Below are 23,100 nucleotides of genomic sequence, written 5' to 3'. Positions count from 1 at the left end.
ATGGCACTCCTGGGATGGTTCCCATATTGTATTTATTCTCTTCTGTAGAGTGCATTACAACAATGAAATTTTTTTTATATTAAGTTGATGTTTAGACGCATAGAATGGCCTGGGTTGGAAGGGACCTTTAAGACCACCTAGCTCCAACCTCCCTGTCATGGTCAGGGACACCTTTCACTTGACCAAGTTTTTTAGAGCTCCATCCAGCCTGGCCTTGTAAACTTCCAGTGATGGGGCATCCACAGATTCCCTGGGCAAGCTGTTCTAGTGTCTCACCACTCTCGCAGTAAAGAATTGCAGCTCAGTCATGTGTGCCTTGATCCCTTCCCTACAGAGACAGTAATTTCAGCCAGTTTTATGAGCTAAAAGACACTTAGCCAGTCCCTTGGTGAATGCAAGTGGATGCAGTTCCTCCAGCTTCCAGGCCATTTGGGCTATTTGAAGGGCCCTGATGGCTGTCTTGTAACGTAATTTCACATGCTGCAATTTAAGATTATAACTCCTTGTGGTACTTTCTTCAGAAAGCTTGTCCTAATTGATTTCTCTTTTATCATTTTTCTTAGCAGGTTCTCTGACTGGCAGCCCTCACCTTTCAGAGCTTTCCATTAATTCCCAAGGAGGACCATCAGTGGCAAATATGACTTTGTCTCCAAACTTGAGCCCTGATGCCAAGCAGTCATCTCCCTTGGTCAGCCCTTTGCTGAATGACCCGTCGTGCATCAGGGCTGATGATGAGGAAGAAGTCAAAAGAAAGGTAAGGCGAATGATGTTGGCGTTGTCTCTCTTCTCTCTGATGTCTTGTGATAAATCTGGGCCATTCCTATTGGTTTGCAACTTGAGGAGCTTGTTTGGACAGGGTCTCCTATAAGTCTAACTTGTTTTTAAGGGCTGGAGTTTGGTAGGTTGTTGTAACAAAACAATCAGTTCCGTTGTCTTACTGGAGAGAAAATTTCCAGGTGACAAAAAGAAAAGGAACAATGTTGAGCCTGTTGTGGGAGTGTCCAACCCAGGCTCTCCAGTCTGTCTCTACTGGGAGCACCACTGGGAGCAGCTGTTTGTGGGAGTAGAAAATGCTCTCTTTGAGCCACAGCCTGCAGCATTCAGCCGGGAGTGTTTGGCTCAGACCCATCATCGCAGTAAAACCATAAGGGAGCATCACATCCAAAACTGCTTTCTGAAGATAAAGTGTTTTTCAGAGCCAGGGTGTTCTGGGTGTCTACTGGCTCATCCCTCCCCTGATGCTGGGTGGGAGGGGCTTGCATTTGCCCTTCTGTGGCCTGTTTTTACTCCTCAGCTTGGAGCATCTCAGAAGGAAGAAAGGAACTTTGATGGCTTTGCTGGAAAGTGGGAGTTTTTGAAAGGAAGATCTCTTTTCCCACTGTGTGTAGTTAGCAAGATATGTGACAGAAATTTGAGAAGAAGAAAAGCCAAGAATCATGTAACAGAATCAGGACTCTGTACCAGTCCAAGGTACAGCAGCCAGTGACTGCTGTGTATAGCAGCTGATGGTTCCTGTGGGGTTGCATTGTGACTAGGAAATGCCCACACAGACTCCCTTTGCAGGACATTCATAGTGTATCCACTGCATCATTTGTCTTCAGGGAGAAAACAAAGGAAAAAGATCTATGGGTGTTTTTTCCTTAATTTTTGCGTCCTGAGCAACATAGAGAAAGATCAGCTGGGTTCCTTTGGCTCTTCAGAATTAAGAAATTTTAAATCTGTAGCTTAGACTAAAATCCTTACCCTCTCCCACTGTTAGGTTGTCCAGCCTGGGAAAATCTTATATGTTTGAATTTTTTTAAAAGTATTTTTACTGTGGATTATCATCCTGATGATGAAACTTAATAATCAGACAAAAATTTTTGTCAAATGTGACACTTGATTCAAAGTGTCATCTAGCCTGCAAAGGATTTCTTCATGAAGTTCACAATATGTCCTGCTCCAGGAATAAACTTAAAGGAGCATCAGCACCCCAAAGCTGTGGAAATTGTCTTGGCAGAAAAAGGAGTCTCTCAAAAACCCATAGAAAGTGCTTGTTCTCTTGTGTTTGCAAGGAAGGGTTGTTTTTAGGGCTTCAGAGCTTAGGAACATTCAAGCATGAGTCACAGTAACCACAAGCAAGGGTCACTGGTTTATAACTCTTTTCGTGATTTATCATCTACAGTTTTTTTTCCATAAAAGCAGAGGAAAACCTAATGTGCTTGCAATTTACAGAGGTTCCCAAGTGAGAAAGCTTACTTCATTGCTAAAGAAGTGGCAACCACGGAGCGAACATACCTGAAGGACCTTGAAGTCATCACTTCGGTATGTTTACTTGAGCGTTACTCACGAGACACGTGAAGCTCTAGTCAGTGGTGGTATTTCATCTGCTCCATTTAACATCGTAGCTGTTCCATGCTACTTTTATATTCTGCACTGTAGGTATTCTTTGCCGTGCACAGGAGTACTCCTCCAGGGAGGAAGTAACACAAAAATCAGAGAGTAGAGGTTTGCACTGTGGTTTGTAACATGCACTAAGAAACTATATCAGGTTGAGGAACTTGGGACACACTTCAGTCATATTTTCTTGCTCTCATGCTTTGTGGTTATAATTACTAAAAATGCCTGTGGGTTTTCAATGACTTCTCTTAAAACTGAACTAGCTCCTTAGGGGCACATATAAATGTTTTCTACTGTATTAAATGCCCTCCATTTAACATGAAATATTGTGGAATACCTATTTGAATGATGTGGATTTTTCAGTAAGTGAAACTGTGTGTTTAATGAGTCATTCAACTGTAGCATGTGATCAGAGTGCAATTGTTAAAATCACCAAGGCAAATAGCTGCCATCCTTGCACACACAGCAACAGCCTTGTTTCACTTCCAAGAATAATGTGTGCAAGATTTGGTCTGAAAGAACCATTTTCTGTGAAATGGCACTGGATCCAAACCCCTTCATGGCATTTTGGCCAGCTCCAGACCTCTCAGGTCTTTTATCACCCAGTGAGGTGCATTGCCCAGTCCTGTGTTGAGTGTTGTGGTAAGGGGGAGAGTGTTGGGCCCAGCTGGGAGCCAGGGACACACTTTCTCCTCAGCCTCTTGTCTGTTCCAGGATCCCATGTGACAGATGCAGCTAATGGGACCCCAGCTTGGACAGAGCCAATATAGTATGGTTTTTACAGGCAGCAAGGTAGCCTTGGCCCCACTGCTACTTGCCCCAGCTTTCTGGGAAACCAGTCCTCTGAGGATGCGGCCAGGTTCTGTGGGATGGTGGTCACTGCTGTAGTCTCAACAGCAGATACTCTGTTTTCATCTAATGTTTCACCCAGTGGCTGCAGAAACAAAAAGTTTTAGCTCTTCAGAGCTAGACCCCATTTCTCACCCTGTCCTTCATTCTTGTGGTAGGCAAATTTGAATTTGCTGGATTACCAAGAGGGACAGGCCTGATGATTAGCATATAGTTGCATCAGCTGTGCTTCACAAATTACTGGCCCAGGAGGCCACTGAGAGTGAACAAGTAGCCAACATAGTTGGAAAAGGAACAGCTGCTGTGCAGGAATTTTGAGACTTGGTAGATGAGCTTCAATTTTAGCTTTGCAGAGTGCAGAGATAAAGCAGGGAAGAGGGAAGCTTGGGAGGGATTGCTCTTTATCCCAGGTCTGGCTCAGCTCCAGCTGATGCAGTGTCAAGCAAGACTGCTGTAACAGCCTTCTATGGTCCCAACAGCCTTCTAGGCACTGCTGGAAGTCAACCACAGATAGCTGGAGCCCCTCAGGGCAGTGAGGAGGGAGCAGTGTTACCATGTTGAAGGTAATAGGCATTGCTACCTTGGCAAGCTGCCTAGTCCTATGGTTTTATGTCACCCATAGTCTATTAGGGTGAAATAAAGAGAATACAGAGCAAAACCGAGCAGGAGCCTGTTTCAGTCTTTACAGTGTGGTGCTGCCCCTCCTGTTTTCTGATAGCAGTGTGTTCCACTTGTTCACTTTGCAAAGTGATGTTCTCTATGTGCACACAGCAACATGGGTGTGGGTGCTCACTGAACCAACTCCTGCCAAAGGCATTTCAGACGGAACTCAGCAAAAGAAAATGCATATTTTTCTGCTTTTACTGGATTGTTTGCAAGTGTTGCAATGCTCTTTCTCTTGCACTTCCAGCATGTGTGAATTCAGTTTGTATTGTATTGACTAACCAGTTTGGGTTTGAAAAGAATTTTTAAGATTTGATCAGTGATGGCAAAGGGGAAGGGAGTTCATTTTTCAGCTGTTCAGGGCCTGATCTCTGATGAGAGCACCAGCTCACACAGGAGTGTCAGGGGTAGTGTGGGTTGTATTCCTAGTGCCAGCTAAGTAAGATCCTTGCTGGCTTAGCTGTTAAGAGTATTTGGGTTAGGTAAATAAAGACAGCAAATGATCATACCTGCTGCATTCTATCCACTGATACTTTTGCTTCTTTTTCCTTTGTAGTGGTTTCAGAGTGCAGTGACTAAAGAGGATTGCATGCCTGAAACACTGAAAAATCTAATTTTCTCCAACTTTGAACCTTTGCACAAGTTTCACACTGGTTTTCTCAAGGAAATTGAGCAGAGACTTGCTCTGTGGTAAGATTGTTGATTGTTATTTATCTGTATTATTTCATGCCGTTTAACATTTTTGCATTCCCTTTTTGCTAATTCCTTGTGATCTACTGTAGTGCTTAATTTGTGAAAGTCACAGATGTTGGTTATTAACAGACAGGGTTTATTGAATCATGCTTTGTTCGTGTTTACTCGACAAACTCTGTTGTTCAGATATCTCAGTTACAGACGTATGCAAATGAGATCATAATTCTGGATGAAGCTTTCTCTTGCCAAATGTCAGTGTTTCTACATGGCAGCTCTTTTGAAGAGCATGCTGCAGGCAAGGCTTATCAGTAATAAAGAGGGAGAGGCAAAGGACCAGGCTCTGTTTCTGTCAAAATAGGTACAGGCTGGGAGGATTCCACAGAGCAGCTTCTCATTCTGCAGCATCTCAGCTGTGGCACTCTCCGGGTCTGCAGTGCACTCTTCAAATTGACTGAGTGTTGGAAGAGGACACTGGGCTTGAAAATTATCTATTCTTAACATAATAGTGGCAGTAAAACATGGCATTTTCACAAAATAGCTATGAAGTGAGTAATTCTTCCATGGCAAGGCTCTTAATTCATTTGACCACTGAAATCTTAGCAGAGGCAGCAGCACAAGCAGAATCCTTCTGCTTGCTCTGATAGGACCTGTCTGAACTAGATTGTCTTTCTGTGTCTTTCTGTGTGTAGGCATTTTTTTGTAACTGATCTTTGGTTCTGGGAGCCGAGCTTTTCCTTCTCAGTTAGAAAAGCAACAATGAATATCACATGAAAACAGAACAGGCAGACCTAATGGGTGTTAATCAGTTTAATTAAGATGGGTGCCTCTTTAACTAATGAATCAAAACAAAAGCAAAACACAGTCTCAGAGTGTGTGAGTTTAGCTCTTCCAATGTGGTGAGATCATTGAATGAGGGCACAGCACTGTGCAGACTAGTGCTGTCCAAACCCACCCTGCACAGTTGCAGAATTAGCAGGTATTTTCTGGGAAGAGGGGAATGTGGTACTGCCATTTAGAGCTGACATCCTCACCCAGGACTTTGGTTGACTTATTACTACTACTGTATATACATATATATATACATATAGTTTGTATATAGTTTGTACATATATTTATATATAACTAATAGAGTTACTCCTAAGGTATGTTCAGCACAGCCACCCTGCCTCTCTTTTCTCATTGGGCTGCTAGTGGTGTTAATTGCATTGCACTAAGGAGCATTTGTTGTAGAGCCAAGAAGGCTCTTCCAGATGTTATAAAATACTGATTGTTTCTTCAGCCTTGGTGTAAGATTAACAGTAGTTGGAGTTAATCCCCAACTAGTTGGGGTTAATGGTGTGTGGGGTGAAAAGGAAAATTTATGCAGTTAGTAAGGACCAAGTTCTGCTCTCTATCAGACCAGTCTAATCTTGCTGGGTTCTGTTGAAAAAAGAAAGGTCTTGCTGCTATGTTGAAATAGAGATACCCTCTATGTCCTTCTGGTGGCATTAGAGGTGGATGCAAACCTCCTGTTCAATTGTGATGTTTTTCAAAAACTGGATGATGCTGCAATACCAGCCTGCTGTGGAAAGGTGACATTGTAGTAATTCTAGGGAGGGCCAGTTATGTTAGAAGTAAAAAACAGTATTTAGGCTTTTAGACTTTCCATGGTTTTACTTTGCTTCTCCTTTTCCTTAGCTTCTTTTAGAGCTGAGTAAACCTTTTGTTTTACAGAGCTTCTCCTTGGGTCCTAAGGTTTCACATGGTGGCAAACCTCTGTTTAAAGCTTCTAGTGTCGTATTTAAACTGCACTTACCATGTGATTTAAAGTGCTGATCTGCTGCACAGTTACTTTGCAATCCAAATTTGTTGAAAAATATTCTGCTGAGGTAACTTTGTCCCAGCTGGGCACCTCGTTCTGACTTTGTCAGCTCAGCTATTGCATGTCCTTCCACAGTTAGTGTAAAGCCACTGGGAATTCTCTGTTGGCTGCTCTGAATCCCTTGACAGAAAAACAGTCACGTTCCTGCCCGTGGCCTGCATTAAGTTTGCAACCAACAGCCTGGATGCACCTAATGTAATATCCCTGTTGTGGACAGTGATTGCTGTTAAAGTTCTGGAAGATTTGAATATGTGCCTGGGGAAGGGAGGCAGACTTGCTGACAGGTATTATTTTGGAGCTGTTGATGTTTCTATATAATGCCACAGATGCTGAGATAAGCCGCAAGCAATAAACTCTATCCTACAGAGATTACTGTTTAATTAAACAGTGAGTGACAAAATTAAACAGCCCCTCAGCATCTACAAGAAGCCAGTGGCAACGTGGTAGGGAATTCCTTCCAGCAGCATGGTCAAGGTCACTTAGCTCAGTGTCCCTACTGCCAGAATGGTAGCTCTGTCTTTGGTGCCAAGTGTTTTTAGGGCAGTGGGCTCTGGCTGTGTCCACCACCTCAGGGCAGCTCACTCCCAGCTGCCCAGCAAATCCTGGGCCTGGCTGACCTGGTGGCACAGCTGCAGGCAGGTGTGGGCAGGATTCAAGCCAGCTCATTTAAATCTGACTCTTCCTTGTCAGCTCTTATTTTCAGGCAGGTGGATAGGGGCAGGAAGGTGGGACACTTGTCCTGAGGCATGAGCTTGCTCTGTGTTTGTCAGAGGGTGACGTGTCCTACACAAAAAGGGCCTTTGAATGAAAGGGTTGTGGACTTCATCAAGCTGCTGGAAACCCCTAGCTAGCTACATGTGCTGTGGGAGCTTGTCTGAGAGAGAGAGCCTCGTGCATCCAGTCATCTGTGTTCCTCTAGTGAGTAGGATGCTGAGTTTTATCAGCTTAAAGTACAATTCAGCCTGCTCACTCTACACAGACATAAGTGCAGTTCTCTAAGGTTTGTTTCAAATCTTCATGCTGCCTATTGGAAGATCTTACAGGAGGTTATTCCCTGTTCTCTTAAACCTTGGATCATACTGAAGCTGATGCTGATACAGAAGAGCTTTGAGGAGAGCAAGGCTCGGGGGTGGGGGGGGATTGTGTGTAACAATTGTTAGATGGCTCTGTGCTTTTAATTTGTTAAAACATCTATAGACTTTTATAGTATTTGGCTGGAGGAAGCTCAGGTTGTGTACATTATTAAAAGCATTTCTGACTTGCTTGAAGGCTTCTGAATTGTTTGAATCTGCAGTCCAGGGGCAAGCTGTTTGCTATAAAACATCGTAAGGACCAGTATCCTTTTGACCTGGTTATATATTCTGGCAGGTCTGATCTGTTTCTTTACACAGTTCACCCATTTTTCTCTTTAGTACTGCATTTCCTAAGAGCAGCACATCTCAGTGTCCAGTGCCTAGTGATAAACAAGACATAGGTTGATACTGACACCAATAGCCAGCTGCAGAATATAGGAAGTCAGTGCATTTTTTTCAGCCAGAGTTTCTTTCTGGCCATGAAACTGAGAAGATTCCTGCTGGTTTTATTGCACAGCATCTGTGATACCATGCTCTGGGCCATGTTTCCAGCCCTGCCTGTGCTGTTGCAGGACCAGTAAAGCAGCCCATGAATCTCCACAGTTGCCTCACTTGTGCTGAGCATTGGAGACTGGCCATGTTCCTGGGAACAAGTGAAGAGAGGAAGGATGACCTTTGGTGGATGCAGGCAGGCAGGGTGCTTTTCTCTCTCACACAGGAAGGGAAGAGAAGAGCAGGAAGCTGCCTCAGGTGGGAGAGGGAACAGCACACATTAGGCTGTCCTGTGGGGAGCAGCACACATTAGGCTGTCCTGTGAGAAGAGCTGCACCCAGCACTTGGGAATCCAGATCCTGGTCCTGACTGCCAGGGCTCATATGGGTTGCTCCTCAGCAAGGCTTTGGGTGCAAGGCCAGGAGTTCCCAAGCCTTTTTACTGGGAGACAATATGGGAGGCATAGTGACTTAAAGCTGGCTCCTGTTTCCCAGGGCTCGTGAGATTTTATGGCAAGGATGAAGAGTGGGCAGTGCAGGCAGAGTGGGACATACTTCATCAACTTCTGGCCAGTTGAATCTGAGACATCATTTAGGTTCTACTCGTTCTTTTACCTCAGCTGTTTAATAAGCTATTCATTTGGGCTGCAAGCACCATTTTCTATCCAAAAAAATTGAGCTCATCTTTCCACACCCCTTTAAATATATTACAAGTTTCCACACTGGTTTCTTTAAATGCTGACAAAGTGGCAAATGGAGAACTGTAAGCATCCCCCTTTGGTTGACCACTGAGCAGCATAGAGAGCAGGGCTGGGGCAAGCCAGGATAGCTGTTTCTGCCCAAGGAGGTCTTCATCAGGTACTACAGTTCTGTGTTTTGGGCCTTATCAGTGTGCTAGGAAGAAAAAGTGTTATGTACTTCCCAGAAGTGCAGCCAGACTCATCTTCTTCCAGGAAAACTGATAGTTTGACTCCCAGATCTTCCTGGAGAAGGCTGCTGCTCAGTGTTACCAGATGGGACTGTGCGGCTGGTAATTTGCAAAAAAAAAAAGAGCTCTTAGATCTTAGCATATGAAAGGAGAATGCTCAGTCAGGATTCGTGGAAGCAAAATTGAAAACCTGTAATAAAAAGCACTCAGGGAGGTGTACCAAGATGAGCTAAATGTTGATTTATTAACTGTTTTTTGTTTGAGAAGAAATACTTGTGCTCAGGAAGAACCGCCTGATAGACAGTTTGTATAAACAAGGCAGCAGTCCTTATCTGCCTTCTTAAAAGCAGAGTGTGCTGCTGGTTCTGCATGTCTGGTGAGGAGGATGGTTTCAAAAGTATCTTTGTCCAGTGTACAGAAATGAGGTGTGTGTTGTAGTACAAACCTCTGAGTTATGCACTGCAGATTCCTGAGACCAAGGCATTAAGAGGGGCTTTGTGCCAGCGCACTGGGCTTGATTTTGAGAGGATAATTTTCTTTGCTGAAGTCACTTTTGGGTACTTCTGGGGATTGGAGCTGTGCTACGCCCAAATTAACTGGAAATCGTGGGAGAGAAATAGCACACCCAGGATCTGTTAGTCACAGCTAGAGCCATGTTGTGTCCATCTCTGGCTCTCCTGGCAGGATATACCCAGGATCAGCTCTGAGGCTTTTTCACAGCAAGATATGGAATGCTGTTGCCTTTACAGAGTATTTTCATGCAGTGCTGTTACTCACTCTGATCTCTTACCAGTTAAAAGCATTACTGATTCATGTTTGCTGTAGGTTGGGTTTCTCCCACAACAGGGATAGCCATCCCAAAGTCTTTAAAGGTATATATTCTGCAAAGGCTTGGTATGGCTCTGGGAAGCTCTGCTGGCTTCAGCAGTACATATCTTAGGCTCTGAGCAGTGTGTCAGGCACCACTTGCTGCTGAAAGTACAGCTGTAGTGCTGGCTGGAACAGGCAGGGCAGTAAGAACCACAATGCAGCAGCAGGGTGAGAGCAAGGAAGGGGGTGTTTACCTTTATCAATTCTTTTTTTCCAATTACAAAACATTCCTCTTGTCTAAAAGGCAGTTGTAATGGGGAACATTTAAGGTATTTTTTAAAATTAGAACTTTGGTTAATAATAAAGTCATTAAAACTTGAAAGTATCTAGGTGTTCAAAGACCAGCTGTCATATTCAAGAGGGAGTTCCTGAGCATTTAACACAAGGTCACACATTGTAAATATAATTTGTTACAATTGATTTATTATTATTTTGGCTGCAATTCAAGGGCTGCAATCAAAGACTTTTGTGTTTACTTCAGAAAAAAAAAGTCTTTATTGAGATATCTTTCTCTTCTGTTTTGCCTTTCCATCATCCCCACCGAATTTCTGTTCCTTCTGATTGAGGATATGGGCTGACTTGAGATTTCTTTCAATTATGTTTTCAATTATACACACTAAGAACTTTGTATAATTCGAAAGTCTGACAGGGCTGCTTGTGTAATCCCTATAAGTCAAGCTGATGGCTGTTTGGAATAATATATATACGGTAGTGTCTGAGTTTCTTACCAGATATAAAAGTCAGTCTCCTCTTCTCTAGCTATTGTACACTTGCATTGCTTTAAAAAACTTGGATAAAAATGGGAAATGACCTTATTATACCATAATATCCTCATTTTCAGCATGATTTTCAGTGGCTTTAGACCTCCCCCCACAATGTCAGTGGAGTAAGGGCACATTATGTGTGGGGAAAGCAGCTCCTCCATCTTCTGTGGAGCTGGGCATCATAAATCAGCTCCTGATGAAAAGCTGTGAGACCCTGGGCCCTGAGCTTTGTCCCTTGTCAGTGGCAGATAGATACCATGTTCAATCAGTGACCCGTGAAAACAAGAAGTATGAAGAACAATTTAGCCATTGATGCACAGCAAATGAGCAGCTTCTTCCCTCTCAGCAAGCTGAGTGTTGTTATTCAAAATATTCACCACAGGGAGAGCTCTCTTTTCTGCTCCTATGCTTTGGGCTGTTGCAGCAGTAAGGCATCATCTGATACGTTGTGTGTTTGGTTTTTATTTTTATATTCTGTATGTTTGGATGCTCTTTTTTCTTGATGTTTCTTCTTGTTTTCTTGGGATTTGCACATTGAGGAGCTGGGGGAGATGGCAGTGTAGTAGGGTTTACTCTGGGTTCCCAGTGTGGAGCTGGGGTGGGGGTTTAGGAGGCAGATGGGAAGCTGTCATGTTCTCCCACACCCAGCTTCAGCTTTCCCTGCCTCTTTATGATGCTCCACATCATTGCCTGGGCACCACCCCCAGTGGGAAAATGATCTCTGTTGCAAGGGGCAGCATTTGCCTGGAAATAAATAACTAAAGCAAGAAGAATGGCTGGAACAAGGTGCAGTACACAGTCATCACATTTCTGCATTTTTTCCTAAGAAAACACTGGGTTTATTTCTTCCAGCAGGATGCATCTGTGTGCAGCATCTTGTTGGCCTGGGCTGAGGGCTCTGGTACCATTCAGCTCTTCACTGTTCAGCCAACAGCTGGAGAAGGGCTGTTGCTTTTGGGGAACCCCCTTCTGTCTGTCTTTGTCACTCTGCCACAATGTAGAGTAAGTTTTCAAAGCCCTAAAAATCTGTGGCCAAGACAAATGAAGGGGGTCTATTCCTGAAGCTTTGAATGTGCCTGATGTGGTGAGATGCTGTTCAAGCAGTCAGAGATGGTGGTGCTGAAGAGGGCCCAGGGGGTCAGCTTTTAGAAAATAAGGACCTGACTGTTCCATGAACAACCACACTAAATATTAGCTGTTGGAAGCACTCACTGTGACTTTGGTAGGCTTGGGCTCAGCCTCTGAGTAGCTAGCTAGTAGATAAGAAATTTGCAATGTGTGTTCTAGCCAATCTGTATTGTAGCCTTCAGAGCAGAAAAGCAGTCTCTATCTAGAAAAAGCAGTCTCTAATGATGTACTTAATATTTATCTTGGCAGTAAGTAGATAACTATATGTTTCATACTCAGAAAGCTACAAAACTGCTGAAATCCATTAGATTAAATCAAATGTAGAGACATGGAAAAGGATCCAGGCAGTGCCAGAGAGTTAGAGAAGAGCACACAAAGCAAGAATTCTTATAGAGATAATTGCCAGATACCATGCCATTGCTGGCAGCAGCACAATTTCATCTGGCTTTGACATTTCTGAGCTTCTGTGTAGAGGCCCAGCATGAACCATTTGGGAGGGGATGCTGCATGCTGGCTCCACGGGTGGAGGGTGGCTTTCCCTTGCTTCCTGCCAGCATGGTGCTCCTGACTTGGACTTCAAATGGTTGTGGTTTTCAGTCAGGGGCACTTGGATATGCAGCTTTGCTCTAGTGGCTGGAAGGTTTTATTTACAACCTGTCAGAGGAAATCTCAGTGTGGGGAGCTGCTGGATGAGTTGGACGTGGGGGAAGGGAAAATCAGGGAACAGCATAGAGGGGAGATGATTTGACAGACAGAGGCTTCCTGAAGACAGAAATTGTGCTTTTATCCTCAGGTAATGTGAAGACTGTAGTCTTGTGATGTCCGTACATACTTCTGCTGTTCCTTTCAGTTTAGACTATTTCTTGGGCATGATTTGACCATGTCAGTGTTTTTGCAAAACAGTGATGGTAATTAAAGTTACCACTGACACAACCCAGCTTCCTACCCCAGTGTAACCTTTGTGTTCAGACAAAAAAAAAATTAAAAATTTTGTTGAGAACAGTTTTTCCTTGCCTAAACAGGCATGTGAGTGCCTGGGAGAGTTAACACAATATGAAATTATTAAAGACAGCCTATGAAATTGGATATTGTTTAAATGAACATGGAGTAGTCCCTTGGTTATCAATGGAGTCTCTTCGTCTGTTGAAAAATAAAATAGGAAAGGGGCATGGGACAGTGCTTCTTCCCACACACTCCTAGTGATTTTCTTTTGAAAGCATAGCTTGGTTGGAACAGATCTGCAACAGGTTCTTACAGTCGTGATTTTTCTTCCTGTGTTTTCAAAAAAACATGTGTTTGGTTTCACGCAGAGAGTGGTATCCTTGCCTGTCTCACACATGGATTTAGATACAGAAATATCTTTTTTTATCAGGAGATGGGTTTCTCCCGAATTCTGCACTCACTGAAGTACAGCTGGCTGGGTGGGAGGGAGCAGTTTGCATTTGTAATACCCTAAGTGACATGCTGAATGAAAACTCCTGCCAGGATGTAACACTAATGAGTCAAACCCAGATGCTGGATGGATCTTTCTTTTTTTTTTGACCTCACTGTCCCTTGCACAAGGAGAAAGCTTTTCAGAGGAAGAACATCCCTCAGGTCCTGTTCTGGTGTTCAGTCGTTGTTTCTGAACAGAATTAACCTTCTGCTCTAAGATCACATATTCTCATGGGATTTTGATGTCTTCTTTTTCCTGAAACCATTTTCAGCTTTCTCTGGTGTGTTCAAAAATGCTAGCAATTTTCTTTAAAAGTCTAATACTTCTGTTAAGTGCCTGCCCTCTCTGTTGTTGGGAGTGAAAGCTGGGCTGGGTGAAGGGTGCACTGTACCTGGGAATTACTTGTATGTCAGGAAGATTCCTCGCACGCTTCTGAGCGAAGGAGGATGGGGGTCAGGATTTTAAAAGAAATCAGCTATTGAGTTTCAGTGCTTCTAAGTGATTATGCAGTTTTATTGCATGACTGAAATGTGTGGCATTTCTGTTGCTGACAGGGAAGGCCGCTCTAATGCTCACATTAAAGGAGATTACCAAAGAATCGGAGATGTTATGCTAAAGAACATTCAGAGTATGAAGGTAGGAATGATCCTATAACTATTAAGCTTTGACACGGATTAACATTAGCATGCTTTTCATTTTCATATGATGTTGCCTCTTGTGCTGGTTTTTGCCAATTGTAATCAAGGCTTATGCTATGAAAGTTTCCTTTGATGACGTAGCAAGCGTTTGGTGAGCCCTGGGATTTCAGAATTGCAAGCTGATTTTAAATTGTCCAACCCCTTTCCTCCATTCTCCAAATATGGAAGCAGCAAACACAAAAGTTCAGGAATACTTCATTTCCAGTTCTTTTTTCCTTCAAATAAGTAGGCAAAGCACTGGAAATTGTGTGGCTGAAGAGACTGTTCAAATGCTGAGTATGCCTAGTTTTTCATGCAAATGTACATGTTAAGATATTGCAGGATTAGTGACCATAAGCTGCATATTGATTTGACTTGGAAAAGTTATATTCGTGGACTACAGTGCCAAGTGAGGTGAAAGGTTTTTGAATCATGAGAATAATTGCCTCTAATCCCTTTAAAACTAGAAGTAAAAATACATGTATGAACCATAAATCTGGGTATAATGTTCAGCAGACTTTGCAACTGTTCTTAGTCTGGCCAGAGCAGTATTCTTGACACTCTGTGTTACTGAGAAAACAGCATGGAATGCAGTTAGGAGAGCCTATGAAAACCCCACAGACCTGTACAGTAGGGATGTAAGCTCACCTTACTGTAATGTATCTACACATCCAGGTCAGTGTGGGACAAAACATGGCTCTTCCCCTTCAGCACGTGGATCTCAAAGGGATTCTGAAACTCTCCGATAAATGTTTCCTTGGTGGTGGCCACTTGGGCATTCTGCAGTCAGTAAATGGAGCAGCCTAGAGTCCTTAGCTGGAGAAAAGGGCAATTTAATCATTACAGCTCTCCCGAGATGTTTGTTAGCACTCAGTTTATCTTTCAGAAGGACAGAGAGAGATGCAGGGAAGTGAAGTGACACACGAGTGATTATCTGGCAGATCAGAAGATTTGGCATAGGAATCTCGATTCACCATCCCCAACATAAGACAGCCTTGTGGCCAGTAAAGCAGCCTTACTCTCTCCACAGTGTACTTAGCCAGGAACTACTTTTCCCCCTCCAGATGTAATTCAGATGCATTGGAAGAAATGTAGAGGGGACTTCTCTACATCCGTTTCTGCTCTCAAGAAGTACACAGCTCTTCAGAAACAGTTCTTAGAATTCCAGAAAGCTTCTGACAGACTATGTCTCTGTTCTTGGTACCCTGCAAGATTAAACTGTCTGTCCTTTGCTGTCTGCAGGTCCTTCTGGGGCACTAGTCTAAAGGCAATGTGAAGTCTGCAATGTAACTCAGACCTGTCAGCATGCTTTCCCCTTTCCTGTTTTACCTTTCCCATGAGAGGGTTTTACTTCATTTGCTTTGAGATCCACCACTACTGATCAGCTGATATGTGGAGGAAAGAGGCAAAATCTAGTTTAACTTAAAAGAACTGCAAGGAAACAACAAAGTTAGTTAAAACTCTACTTATTTATCATGAGACCTGTTAAAAGATCTGCAAACTGACGGTACTTGTTTAATTAACATAGGAAAGAAGTTGAGAGCAAGTAATTAATGGGCAGTCTCTGTAGCAGTCCAGAGGGTCTGCTGTGTCTTTTCCTGAGTTACAGACTTATAAAATGAATATGCAGTGTGTGGAGGAAGCAGCTTGGCTCTAGGGGAGGTATGTTTCTGGTAAACATGTCACAAATCACAGGAGAGAGAGAGTTGACTGGAAATGTGTCAAAAAGCACAAACTCAGATTAAGTCAGAATGTCCTCAATTTATGCATTCAGTTTCTTTTTGCTGCTGCTTAATATTCTACCATATACTGGAAAAATTTAGTTGGCTGCTCAAAGAAGCTCTGTACATCCTGAAGAACCAGTTCACCTTTTGCAAAACACAATTCCCTGTGTAAATTGTTTAAAAAAGTACTGCTGAATTTTTTTAAGGGGTACTTGTGAATATATGTGATGCTGAGGCCAAATGAAGTTAGGTATTTCACGCAAACCTCATTCATTGCTGGTGCACAGCTCCCCTGCTGTCAGTGGGATTATTTAGAGACTGTGCTAAGGAGAAGAGGATGTAGTCCAAGGATGAAGAACTCGTAACACACACATTTCTGTTGGACAAAGCCTCTGTTTTTGTGTTTGTTCAGTTTCCCTAGAGATGCAACTTCTCATTAATAAGAGGAGAGCAGAAGCTAGAAGTCCATCTGCCTGCATCTCAGTTCCCCAAAACCACCTAAGGGAACTGGGGCATCTAAATCTCTTCATCCTTTTAGAAAATCCCATTCACATTTTTTGTCCATCCCCATTGCACCTACTTGCATGAGCTGTGTTCATGTCATCTCCTTGCCTTTGGATTTCTCACTGAGAAGAGACTCATATTTTGTTGAATCATGTACTTTTGTTTTCCAGGGAATGCGGAGGGGATGGGGGTGTCTACTTCAAATGAGTAATCCCATCTCTCCTTGGCAAGTGAATATCAGAGCCATTGTGTTGTACAGTGATTTTGTTTGCAAAGTCCCCACTGCTGTGCTAGTTGGATGTTTTATTGGATTAGGCATGGGCTGAGTCATGTCTCTCAGTGATTGTTAAGATCATCCTCTTTTCTTTCATGCAAAAAAGCAACTGACAATTCACCTGCGAAAGCACAATGAGATTTTAATGGAGCTGGAGAATGGGATCAAGAACTCTCGCAAGCTGGAGACCTTTTGCAGAGATTTTGAGCTACAGAAAGTCTGCTACTTGCCTCTCAATACCTTCCTCCTCAGACCTTTACACAGGCTTATGCACTACAAGCAGATAATGGAGAGGCTTTGCAAGCACTACCCTCCAAGCCACATAGACTTCAGGGATTCAAGAGGTAAGTAAGACAAAAGACATCAGTTCCTGGGGAATGGCATACCAAATCCATTAGAGGTGTATACCTGGAGAAAAAAAAAATTTAAGCCTGTATTCAAAGAGGATTGAGTTGCAAAACCCAGTACTCAGAACACCATAAACAGTAGGATTAAGGTTGCTCTTCTATACACATTATGCCACAGAGTCTGGACAGGTACTTGGAAGAGAATTCTGCTGGGGGTTATTAAACACACAAAAATGACAGGAGGTTCAGGAAGTCTCTTGAACTGAAAACAGTTGGGAGGTTGGGAGAGAGCACAGAGAACATACCATGTATGCTTGTGTTGTTCCTAGATTTCCCCTGGAGATCCTCTAATAACACAAAATACTAGCCCAGGTGAACGCTTGGTCTGACCCAGTAGGGCTGCTGTTATTATGTCTTTAAGTGTTATTTGTCTTTTTTTCAAGACATACAGTTTGCTCTATTACCATTTCCGTGATTTGTTTCAGGAGCTCAAAGGAGCCAGCATGGGTTTGTTTTGGGCTTTTTTTTTTTTTTTTCCCAAACATCAAGAAATTGTCCTCCTGTAGTCTGAACTCGCTGCCTGTCATTTCTTTCTGATGGTTTGTTCTCCTTAGCCCCATCCCCCATGTCTGTTTGAAGCTGTGTGTGTTTAAGGATAACTCAGTTATCTGTGCAGCACTGGTGCAGATCCATGGAAGAGCTGAGGCAGGGAGCAGTGCTCAGCACAACTGCTCCCAGGCATAACCTGTGAGCTGTTTTCACTCAGATTCTGTGGAGTGAGACCCACAGCAGGCAGTGCACAGAATGCAGAGGTAACCTGACCTGTGGCAAAAGGAAATGCTACTAAGGCCTGAAATTCTGGAGTGCTGTGTGACACAGATGTTGGCCCAAATCTGGCTGCTGCCTGAATGATGTCAAAGGCAGCAAGTAGTGCCTGCATTTCTTTCAGCCAGGACTAGGAGATGAGGATGATGTATCTATTCTCCTCTCTCCAGAGAGTGTAGCAGTCTGATTCCTGCTCCACTTTTGAAATGAATACAAACATAGGTGTCACGGGTGAAAATAAGAGAACATGAGAAGCACAGTGTGACTTAGAGATACCATCACTCTGGGATAAGTCTCTCACCAAGGTGTTCGCAGATTTTTCTTAAAGGTCAGAGTCTAAAGGAAGCAAAAAAACCCCATCTATTGAATCCCAGCAGAGAGCACAGGTCTCCCACTAGCAGGTGGATGAACTGTGTGCTGAGCAATGATGTAAGAGGGAAGATGGAACCACTGCTGCTGTTCACTTGACTGTGTTTTTTAACACAAATGGCTATAACTGCTCTTCTGGCACTGAAGTCAGCCAGTGTCTTTGGCCCATTCAGAGTCTGCCCACCCATGCAGCTGTATCAGGGTTGGTACTCCCATGCAGGGAGTTGGTAGTGTCTTTGGAGAGAATGAAGAAGAGCCGTGAGGTGACTCGATGATGTGCAGCCCTTTAGTTGTTCTTGTTGATGGAACTGAGGACAAACCCCAAGATGTTTGCCATCTGAAATGATACAATAAGTGACACTGCCGTTTCCTGTTGTTTTCAAATATGGATCTGACACAGGGCTGCGAGCAGGGGGAAAAATGCACTTTTTTCAAGCATAAAGAACATCCCTAGATGGATCAGAGTTGTAGGAATTTAAGTCCTTTATGAGAACCCATTCACTGGTGCTTTGAATTGACCATACTCTTCATATAAAGTTCCTGTGGCTAAAATAGAGCAAACTTTTGGTTTAGGAAATAGACTGACTCTTCATCACAATACTCCACCCTTTCCACTGTATAAGATGATATCCAGAGTTTGTGTTGGCTTTAGTCTGCCTGAGTAGCTTTATGCTGTAGAGGAGAAGAGTAGCATAAGAAGGTTCATGAGCTGGGTACTGCCAAGAAAAGCCATATTTCTTTTTGAACATTCTTGTAAATTTTTAATAAGCACTTTATGGATTTGTTCATCTAGCTGCTTTGGCTGAGATTTCTGAAATGGTGGCTCAGCTCCATGGCAATATGATAAAGATGGAGAACTTCCAAAAGCTGCATGAACTGAAGAAAGACTTGATAGGCATGGACAATCTGGTGATCCCAGGAAGGGTAAGTAACAGACTTGTGATCAAGGTTTGATACAATTTCAAATCCTTAGGTATGTTTTAAAAACCTGTTTATTAGGGATGTGTGTGAACTTATACAAACCTTTTTGTGTCACCAAAAACTGTCAGATGTAAACATAATAATGCAAAATGTCGTGGTTTAACCCCAGCCAGCAGCCAAGCCCCACACAGCTGCTCCCTCACTGCCCCAACAGCGGGACTGGGGAGAGAATCAGAAGGATAAAAGCAAGAGAACTCATGGGTTGAAATAAAGACAGTTTAATAGGGAAGGCAGAAGCCATGCACACAAGCAGAGCAAACCAAGGAATTCTTTCACTGCTTCCCAAGGGCAGGCAGGTGCTCAGCCATCCCAGGAGAGCAGAGCCCCATCACAGGTAATGGGGACTTGAGAAGACAAACGCCTTCACTCCCAATGTCTCCCCCTTGCTCCGCTCCTTCTTTCCCCTCTGTATATACTGAGCATGATGTCAGATGGTCTGGAATATCCCTCTGGTCAGTTTGGGTCACCTGTCCTGCCTCTGTCTCTTCCCAGCCTCCCATGCCCCTCCAGCTGCCTCTCCAGTACAAAAAGCAGAAAAGGCCTTGGCTTTGTGTAAGCCCAGCTCAGCAATAACAAAAACATCTCTGTGTTATCAAGCCTGTGTTCAGCTACTTGTGTTCAGCACAAATCCAAGATACAGCCCCATACCAGCCATGGTGAAGAAATTATTTCTACCCCAGCCAAAAGCAGCACACCATAGAAAACAGCACCCTTTAAAGCAGGAAAAGGCAATCCTCTTTATTACCTTGTTCTGATTTTTTTAGTTCTGTCTTTTGTATAGATTTGGACAGTTCTAGTCAGCTCCAAACATCTTTTACAACAGAGGCAGTAAAAATGTAGTATTTATCACAGCATTCAGAGCTCGAGCAGTGGCACATTTCATGCTGCCCTTATTTTCTTTTCCCAGCCCTGAATGCTGGAGCTTGACAGATTAAAGGCAAGTAAGGCATTTGTGCTGGAGGACCTTCAGCCCTTTCACCATGTCTTGCTTTGAAACTCATGGCCCTGGGGAGGCGCAGTCTCTTCAGTCTACATGTAACATGAGGCAATAATTTTTGAGACACTGTTGCCTTAAGTAAACACTTTTAATTGTGATGTAAGAATACCAACATCTCTTTCTTACTTATCATGGTTTTTTAAAAGCAAAGGCTTATTTCAGAATAAATGAGCCACAGTGTAATATTTGTAGCTTTTTTATTTTCCTTGGCACACATATCCATGTCTGCAAACTTAAGAGTTGTCTGTTGCTGAAGTAGTTTCCTCCCCACGCCTTCGAATTTTGTGTGTAATACTCAAAACCAGAACTTGCGGCCAGGTTTGAAGTGGATGTGCCATTGGGAAGGCAGTGCTGAGCAAAGGTATTTCTGGATTTGTGGCTGTTCCCCACTCCCTCCCTTTACCTCCTTCCTGTCTCCAAGCAGCTGCCACAGCTCATGTTTCTAGTGATCCACAGACTGTTCACATCCTTGGCAAGTCCCTCGGGACATTTCGCAGCCTGTGCATCTCTCTATCACATGAAATTAAATGCTGTCATCGGGTGTTTCTGCTACCCTGGTCTATTTAAAGTCTGAACAGTGTTCCTGTCCTAGGAAGTTCAAGGAAAAGGCAGATGGGGGGCAGAAGTTGTTTGCCTGCCAAGTCAAGAAGCATTGGCCACCACACTCTGGCACATGCCCAGGGTGTTGCTGGTTCCAGCCCTTTGGCTGCTCTTCTGGCTCTGACTCAACTCCCTGCCCTGGTGCAGGTAGGGCTGGGAGGCAAATGCCACTGTAACCCCATCTTCTTCATGTTGTCCCAGAGCAGGTTCTCTGCTGCTGAGCTGATTCTGTCCTGGACATGAAGCCATCCTGTGGCTGGTTGTACTTGCAGGTGGCAGTGACCTGCAGATCTGGATCTGTGTGGTCACACGTGGTGGTGCTGAGCCTGCCAGGTGTGTCAGGTACCACGTGGTACTAATCATGATTAATATTCCTTGGTGGCCAACAGCAGCTTCCTGTGACCTCACTGGCAACATGAGCCTAGTGTGGTGTAGGGATAACCACCTCTAGCTGCTTTTCCACCCTTTGGCCCTTAGGCAGTGCAGGCAGCAGGACTGGACACACCACAGGAAGCCTCAGGTGTTTGGATTGTTTCTCTGAACAGATTAGTCTTAGTCAGCCAGTTTATTCCTAAGATGCAGGTGATTCAGGTGCTTTATGTAGGTTTTTACACCCACAATTATGCGTAGAATGACCTTAGAAAGACTGTAATAAATAAAAATAAACTTCTTGGCAGAAGCTGGAGGAAATGACTGAAAAATGATATTTTCATGGGTTTCAGAGAAATATAAGAGTGAGTTACTGCACAGTTCACAGTAAGCCCAGGAAATCCAGCATTGTGGAAATTTTAGATGTGCTACTTTTTCTCTGTTTCTATCCCTAAACATTCTTAAACACTATGGCCTGAATTAATGTGCTGTATTATGTGGCACGGATGGTGCTGGGATAACTCACACTGCCAGACAAATGTCCTTTCCTGTCTGCTGCTCACGGTGATGTTGAGTTGTATAGCTGGTTTTACATTGCACTGAAGGAGAGCAATGTATGCCATATGCACCACAGAAGATTACCAGTGGCTAAACAAGAACATGGATATTATTAGGTTTTATGCCATTTCTGCTGCGAAAAATACTTATTAAAAATTGATAAAAGAGGGTGCTGTCTGAAGGAACTAATGTCAGGTAACAAAAATTTTGCTTAGCTGAATTTTCTTAAAATGAATGAGAGGAGTTTATCCTAAAGATGGTTACAAATGGAAAGGAATTACCCTATAAATTAGAGCTCTAACATATTTAATAAAACTAAAAGTCTTGGTGACTGGTAGTCAAGTAATTTGTATGACCAAGTAGTCATATTTCTATTTGCATACAAAAAAAAAATCACCATTTTAACAGCAAATACATTTTTGTTTTACATTTGTTTCCCACAGGAGTTTATTAGACTGGGCAGTCTTAGTAAGTTGTCTGGAAAAGGTTTACAGCAACGGATGTTCTTTCTGGTAAGCAAGATGACAATTTTTCTTTATACAGTGAGATGTAACTCCAGGCATCTACTGTATAAAACTGTTAGACTTGAATTTTGAATTACAGTAAGTATTTTTAAACAGCATTATTTAAATTAGCATAGTACATCACCCATGCAGCTGGTTGTTAAGAACCTACATTTCTGTTCAAATCCAATATTCTCTTTGTGACTGCTTCTTACAAAGATAAAGCTATTTTTCATATGACAATGTGAATATAATGTTAAAACAATACCTCCTTGCACTTTGTCTTAAATAAAAGCAGAGTCATTACAGAATGAAAAATGGTACCAGGGATAGTGGTCATATTGAGAAAAGATAAGGAGTGACTCTGGTGATATGAACAATAATTCACATAATGCTCTCAGAACACATGACAGAACCAAATTTTTCCATAAACCATACAGTTTCAACAGGAGTGCCCAGCATGTTGATCGACCTGCCTGTACTTGGACATACATTTTGCAGCTTTTGCTCCAGGAAAGGTTATCTCCTCCCACTGTTCCCACATTATGGTGATCTCACTCAGTCTCTGATCCACAAAAGTCCCCTGGATAGTTCCTCCTCTCCTTTCTTCCCAGCCACATGATTTGCTCCCAAGCTGTCCATCTTACTGCTGCTGTGCCCTTGGTGCTGTGGCCCTGGGCTGCCCAGCAGAGTGCACAGATCTTTTAGTCCACAAAACGCTGAAGAGTCAGTGCAGTGTGGCAGAAAAATGCTTCCTTGGCTTCTTATGTGCAAAAGGTGAAGGCAGTGGCTGTGTAGAAAAGCTTTCGAGTGTGCTTGTTTGTACAAGGTGTTTGACATTTAATCTTTCAAATGGGCCAAAGATATAGCCCGAAAAATCTACCTGGGGAGGATTATCCTCTGCCTTTAAAGGCACTGAAGAGGAAGCCAAATGAATATGGTGCATATTTTCTTGCATACCAACAGTTACTAGATGATGCCTTGGTATTATACCTGTATAAAACATTAAAAATCTGAGCCTAGACTCTCAAGTCAGTTGCTTGCAGTGTCAAAGAAGTCTTTTATCTGTTTCAAGCACCAGAATCTATTTGGAGGTAAAATCCCAGGTCAGTACTGTGGTATTCCAAATGTGGTATATACACATACTGTGGCATGTGTAATCATTGGCAAAATTAAATCCCCCTCTAGTGGCTGATCCACAAAGCTTCATGAATTACTGCTGCTGCATTGTAGAGGTC

General features: G+C 43.1%; 1 protein-coding gene across 6 annotated transcripts in view; it reads left to right on the top strand.

Annotated features, from left to right (window-relative positions):
• Positions 1 to 23,100, top strand: part of FARP1 (FERM, ARH/RhoGEF and pleckstrin domain protein 1) — a 202,440-nt gene that overhangs the window by 170,073 nt on the left and 9,267 nt on the right. For 5 of the 6 annotated variants that reach the window (XM_085057395.1, XM_085057394.1, XM_085057391.1 and 2 more), the window contains 7 exons: positions 564 to 754; positions 2,215 to 2,304; positions 4,448 to 4,581; positions 13,689 to 13,770; positions 16,420 to 16,657; positions 18,648 to 18,778; positions 21,803 to 21,871. In XM_085057395.1, coding sequence (XP_084913521.1) covers positions 564 to 754; positions 2,215 to 2,304; positions 4,448 to 4,581; positions 13,689 to 13,770; positions 16,420 to 16,657; positions 18,648 to 18,778; positions 21,803 to 21,871 — 935 coding nt within the window. The remainder of the gene's footprint in view (positions 1 to 563; positions 755 to 2,214; positions 2,305 to 4,447; positions 4,582 to 13,688; positions 13,771 to 16,419; positions 16,658 to 18,647; positions 18,779 to 21,802; positions 21,872 to 23,100) is intronic. The other variant, XM_085057393.1, reaches the window with a different exon arrangement.

The sequence above is a fragment of the Lichenostomus cassidix genome, chromosome 1 (genome assembly GCF_008360975.1).
Source record: "Lichenostomus cassidix isolate B80296 chromosome 1, HeHo_3.0, whole genome shotgun sequence".
Lineage (NCBI taxonomy): Eukaryota > Metazoa > Chordata > Aves > Passeriformes > Meliphagidae > Lichenostomus > Lichenostomus cassidix.
Note: the sequence above shows the minus strand (reverse complement) of the source record. Positions and strands in the feature narration are given on the sequence as shown.